Source organism: Alosa pseudoharengus, unplaced genomic scaffold (assembly GCF_046254945.1).
Source record: "Alosa pseudoharengus isolate Yale_2024_CS ecotype anadromous, Long Island Sound unplaced genomic scaffold, YU_APseudo_1.1 YU_APseudo_1.1_scf_19, whole genome shotgun sequence".
Taxonomy (NCBI): domain Eukaryota; kingdom Metazoa; phylum Chordata; class Actinopteri; order Clupeiformes; family Clupeidae; genus Alosa; species Alosa pseudoharengus.
The window spans coordinates 17,274,934-17,279,933 of NW_027468657.1; the positions used below are offsets into that span (position 1 = coordinate 17,274,934).

Consider the following 5,000-nt stretch of genomic DNA (forward strand, 5'->3'; position numbering starts at 1 on the left):
AATACCGGGTAAGGGCTAGTTCCTGGAAGTAAGTAATTAAGTTTCATTTATAAATGAAATGCATTTTTTAACCGTAATTTCACAACTATTAGCCTCGGCTTATACATTGATTTTGCTAAATTTCTTCAGCTATGAGGTTAATACACGGGGGCAGCTAATATGGTATTAATATGGTTTTGTTTCTTTTCACTTGCACAAAACAATGTCCTGCGGCTTATACACAACGCAGCTAATACACAGGGAATTACTGTATGCACAAGTTGTAACACACACCCTTTTTGCACAGAGAAATTAGGACATAGCATAAACAACTAGAAAACAAAACAAAAAGACATAAATCAAATTAGTCCATGAAATGTCTATGGCTTACTGCAATAATGACTTACTGGAAGGTAAAGTCCAGCTAGTGCTTTGGTCAGTGCTAATACCAGGTAAGAGTAAATAAAGCCACAGTGTGAGGTATCTATTTTCATTTACAATCAAGAATTTATACAGTAACACTAGATACTGGTATGCTAGAAAACAGCAATGCACTACATAATAATAATGGCAACAGGAGAGTGTAGATCTTAACAAACAAACATCATTTAAATCAACAAGCCAAACCAGTCCCGCGTGTGTATCAATGGGTAATCACTGTACACCCAGTCTTTCCACACATTACTCCCGCTGAGTTACCAAAGACAAACACTGCAGAGTACACTCTCATACCCTGAGAGTACACTCTCATACCCCCCCCCCCTCTATCTCTCTCTCTCTCTCTCTCTCTCTCTCTCTCTCTCTCTTCTTTCTTCTCAGACAGTGTTTACTGCCCTCCTGATGGCTGCGTAAAAGGCCTGTGTTTGACGCAGGTCTTTAAATAGCTGCTTTAAATCAGACAGTTTAATCAGATTAATTAAGACCGATGAGCCCTCTTCTGCCCTCCTCTTCACACAGTGGCCGCAGTTCCTGCAACGCACACCAGGGGGAGTCTGAGACTCCAACAGCCACCACAACAACATCAATCTGCCTCCCCAAGAACACATCGCCCCCTTTAGGAAAACACACAGCTGTGCTATTCTAAGAAAATGTTGTGCTCTGAGTTAGCCATGTTAAGTCTGAGTTAGCCATGTTAGGTCTGAGTTAGCCATGTTAAGTCTGAGTTAGCCATGTTAGGTCTGAGTTAGCCATGTTAAGTCTGAGTTAGCCATGTTAGGTCTGAGTTAGCCATGTTAAGTCTGAGTTAGCAATGTTAGGTCTGAGTTAGTCATGTTAAGTCTGAGTTAGCCATGTTAAGTCTGAGTTAGCCATGTTAGGTCTGAGTTAGCCATGTTAAGTCTGAGTTAGCCATGTTAAGTCCTCTTACTTGTGCTTTCTTGCGATCCTTAGGTCATGTCTGAAGTGCTGCCATCCTTTTTTAAGAGTGTGAGGCCAGTGAATCGCTCGCTAAAGTTGGCAAAAGAGTATCAGAGTGGCTCTGCAGACGGTTTTATACGTGTGGCGCAGACGCAGATAGCATCGCCGAGAGCGTCAAGTCTGGAAAAGCCGCGTTTCCTCACAGGAAAGTGATAGGCTGTTACACTCGATTCGTCCCGTGGCCTTTTGTTGCTGATGCATCCTGGGATTAATCAGAGACTTCCTGCCTGCGCACACTCCACACACACACACACACACACACACACACACACACACTGGGAGCTCACAGCCTGGCCCTAACGTCACCCTCACCTCGAGGACCTCACACTCCATAGAACCCTGCCTCATCAGCTCCATCGCCGCATGTCCCAACACTCCCTTCATCTTCCATGAGAACGTCTGATCAAGCAGAAACGCTCTCACATCTCTTGGAGCAGGACATGTGAGGTGAGGATTTAGCAACTCTGTGGCTGGAGTCGTTAACAGTGGACGGTGATTCCGAGGTGGAGTGAGCCTAAGAACAGGACGGGGCCTCCACAAGATCTACAACTCTGCTAAAGTTCTGGAATAGAGCACATCCAAAAAAACACAGCCAAACTCTTACATCATTACACCATCTCAAGCTATTCCCAGACCATCACACAATCACACAAAACACACCAGAGATCTTACACAACCCAACAGAACACACCAAAAAACCCACACTATTCCCACACCATTACACAACCATACAAAACACATCAGAAATCTCACACGATTCCCACACTGGAAACCACATCACATCGCAGACAAGCAGCAGTGCAATATTCTCCATTGTAACAAGAAGGGAACGACACTCTGTCCAGGGAGTAAGCCTGTCACTTTGTGTCCATTTGTTTTACTACCGTAGGCCCACATTTCAGGATTCAGTTCACTTTAACACACAATTTTCTTTCAGGAATTGAAAGTTAACTCGCGCATTTTATACAAGAATGCCTTCCTAATGCTTTAAATGGTAAATTCTCAGCATGTTGTACAGAGGCCCAGGCCTTACGTCTAATCACACAAGCGATCAGCTGTTAACAGCACACACACACACACACACACACACATGCAGGCATGACCATTAAAGGCAAGAGAGAAGTGACATTCTGTGTTTAATTATCAGCATGCCTGTACATAAAATTAAGTTCCCATGGAAAGCAAAATGGCATATCTATGTCATTTCCCTATTTTTTTAACCCTGACACCTTAGGGTGTGTGTCAGTTCTATGCGGTGTGACAGACGTAAACCATCGAGCAGTGAGGACTGAGCGCTGAGTGCTGTCTGAAGACTGAAGGACTTACCGGTGATCGATAGCCGTCTGCTTCCACACCAAGTCGCGTCTCGTCCACGTAGCCCGGAGCCCCTGCTGCCATGAGTGTGTGGAGCGCTGGGAGGGAACAAGCACAGAAGAGGGACATGAGTGTGTGTGTGTGTGTGTTACATGCACCGATTACATCAAACTGACCTGGGTGACCCCCTGATTTTTTCCATAAATATGAACACTGGCGATGATGAACGCTGAAGTACAGTGTGAGTGTGTGTACTTGTGTCCCTGGACAGTTTCCACATCCGGCTCAAAGAATGGAACCTTCTGGAAAACTAGGCCTCTTTGAGGGACTGATGAATTGAAAACATTATCTTAAATGGGCATTTGTCAGCAATGTGACAGGCCGCGACCCTGAAAATAGCCAGCTCAGGTTATTTTTGATAGCATTAGCTAATGCGGCACAGATAACAATAAGTATTAAAACATATGGGCGTAACTAGTGCCGGTTTGTTTTTGAAAGGAAATGGATCACTCGGGAGGGGAAGAGAAAAAAAAAAAGAAACTTCCAGCACTCTTTTCCTGAACATGTGATGACATCATGTGTTGCTAGGCGACCGTTTGTTGTAAACACATCCTGGAGAGCAGAAACACACCCGGTTCTTGCTGGTCTCCCCAAACACAAAGGCCCACACTGCTCTGTTTAATACAGGATTCAAGGCTAAGCCTATTTATTTATAACTACTTAACAGGGTGTGTCTGCTCCGTTGGGGAGGAGATGACATTAATATAAAAGGACCATGAAGGTAAAGGTCCTAAAAATAAAAGTCACTTTGTGACAGCTCCAGAGGGTAAGTCTTCACAAATGTTCTTGGTTGCCAAGGGTGTGCCTAAGTGTGTACAGTATATGTGTGTGTGTGTGTGTGTGTGTGCGTACGTGTGCATGTTCAAATGGAATATTATCTTCCCGAGTTACATAACTAGTCACATCATCCATCTGAGATCAGAGCCATACAGTACCTGCAGTCCTGCAGCGCTCCTATCTGGAAGGCACACAAGTGACCTGGCTGCTTATCACAGTGGAAACATACCTTAACTGGCTTAAACTGACTTCATCAGTTCTAGACTCAAGAAGGAGGACAAAGCAGAACATAACACAAACAGTATCTGAGGAGAGATTTCTTACGTCTTTCTGAATCCATGTGGCTTCCAACAGAAGGCAGGGCTTCATCAGTGGAATTGTCCTGCTGGTCGGCATTGGTCACTTCCTCAGGTACTTCCTCTTGCATTTCCTGTGTTGTTTCCAGGGTGACGGGAACTTCCAGAGCCTGAGTTGCTCTGGGGCTGGGCAGTGGAGCGAACTCCTCTGTGACCCCTTCGGCAACTCCCTCAGTGACCTCTGCAGTGACCTGCTCACTGACCTGACCAGGGCTTGGGGCCTCACAGGGAGATTTGGGAGTTGCATCCTCCCCCGGCTCGCCCTGTCCCTCTAGGGTGTGTGTTTCCTCAGGAACACACATGGCAGACGTCTCCACACCTTCACGGTCTTCCTCAGACAGATGAGTGTGTGTGTCGTTGTGCGCATGAGACGCTCCCTCAAGTGCGGATTCCACCTCATGGGCAAGCGTGATGTCAGACAGGGAGATGGCGTCCGAGGCGGCGCAGTCTGCTACTCCTGCGTGCATCACGTCAGATGGTCGCTGAGAGGCGTCCTCAGAATCGCACGTGTCAGGCGGAGCGTCCGCACACACAGGAGTGTCAGACGCCTGGGCATCTGGTCTCTTGCGTATCCGTTTAGGCCGGCCAGTGGGGGCGTCCAACTTCTGCCCGACTTCGCTCTCGGACATGGTGGACGAGTCCTCGTCCAGCCCCTCGAGTGTGTCATCGCTGGACGCCGGACGCGACTCCTCGGAGTATGTCAGGGAGGCGTCGCTGTGGGCCTCCCTCTCCTGGGAGGCCTCGGTCATCTCAGGGGCGTCTGAAGACAGCGGATGATCTTCCTGATCCTGATGCTCTGCTCCTTCCTCTGATTCGCCCTCTGCTCGGCACTCTGGGCCGTCCAAGTCCTCCTTGGAGTCTACCGATGCAGTGAGGGGCTCGGAGGGGTCAGCCTCAGTACTGTCTATCAGGTGTGTGTCAGAGGAGCCCTCCGCCATCTCGTCCAGTGACGTCACATCCGGGTCCGTGGCCAAGGAAGTCAGATCACACCCTGAGTCGGACACAGGGGAAGTGATGTCACCGTCACAGTGGCTATCGGCAGCCGTTTCGGTTTGTTCCCCAGGTGAGTCAACATCCTCACTGAATGTAGCCTCAGCA

General features: G+C 47.8%; 1 protein-coding gene across 3 annotated transcripts in view; it reads right to left on the reverse strand.

Annotated features, from left to right (window-relative positions):
- Nucleotides 1–5,000, reverse strand: part of LOC143132400 (A-kinase anchor protein 13) — an 88,167-nt gene that overhangs the window by 81,756 nt on the left and 1,411 nt on the right. For all 3 annotated transcript variants that reach the window (XM_076291895.1, XM_076291894.1, XM_076291893.1), the window contains exons 1-2: nucleotides 3,871–5,000; nucleotides 2,722–2,807 (exon numbers count right to left, since the gene is read on the reverse strand). The exon at nucleotides 3,871–5,000 is cut by the window's right edge and continues 1,411 nt beyond it. In XM_076291895.1, coding sequence (XP_076148010.1) covers nucleotides 2,722–2,807; nucleotides 3,871–5,000 — 1,216 coding nt within the window. The remainder of the gene's footprint in view (nucleotides 1–2,721; nucleotides 2,808–3,870) is intronic.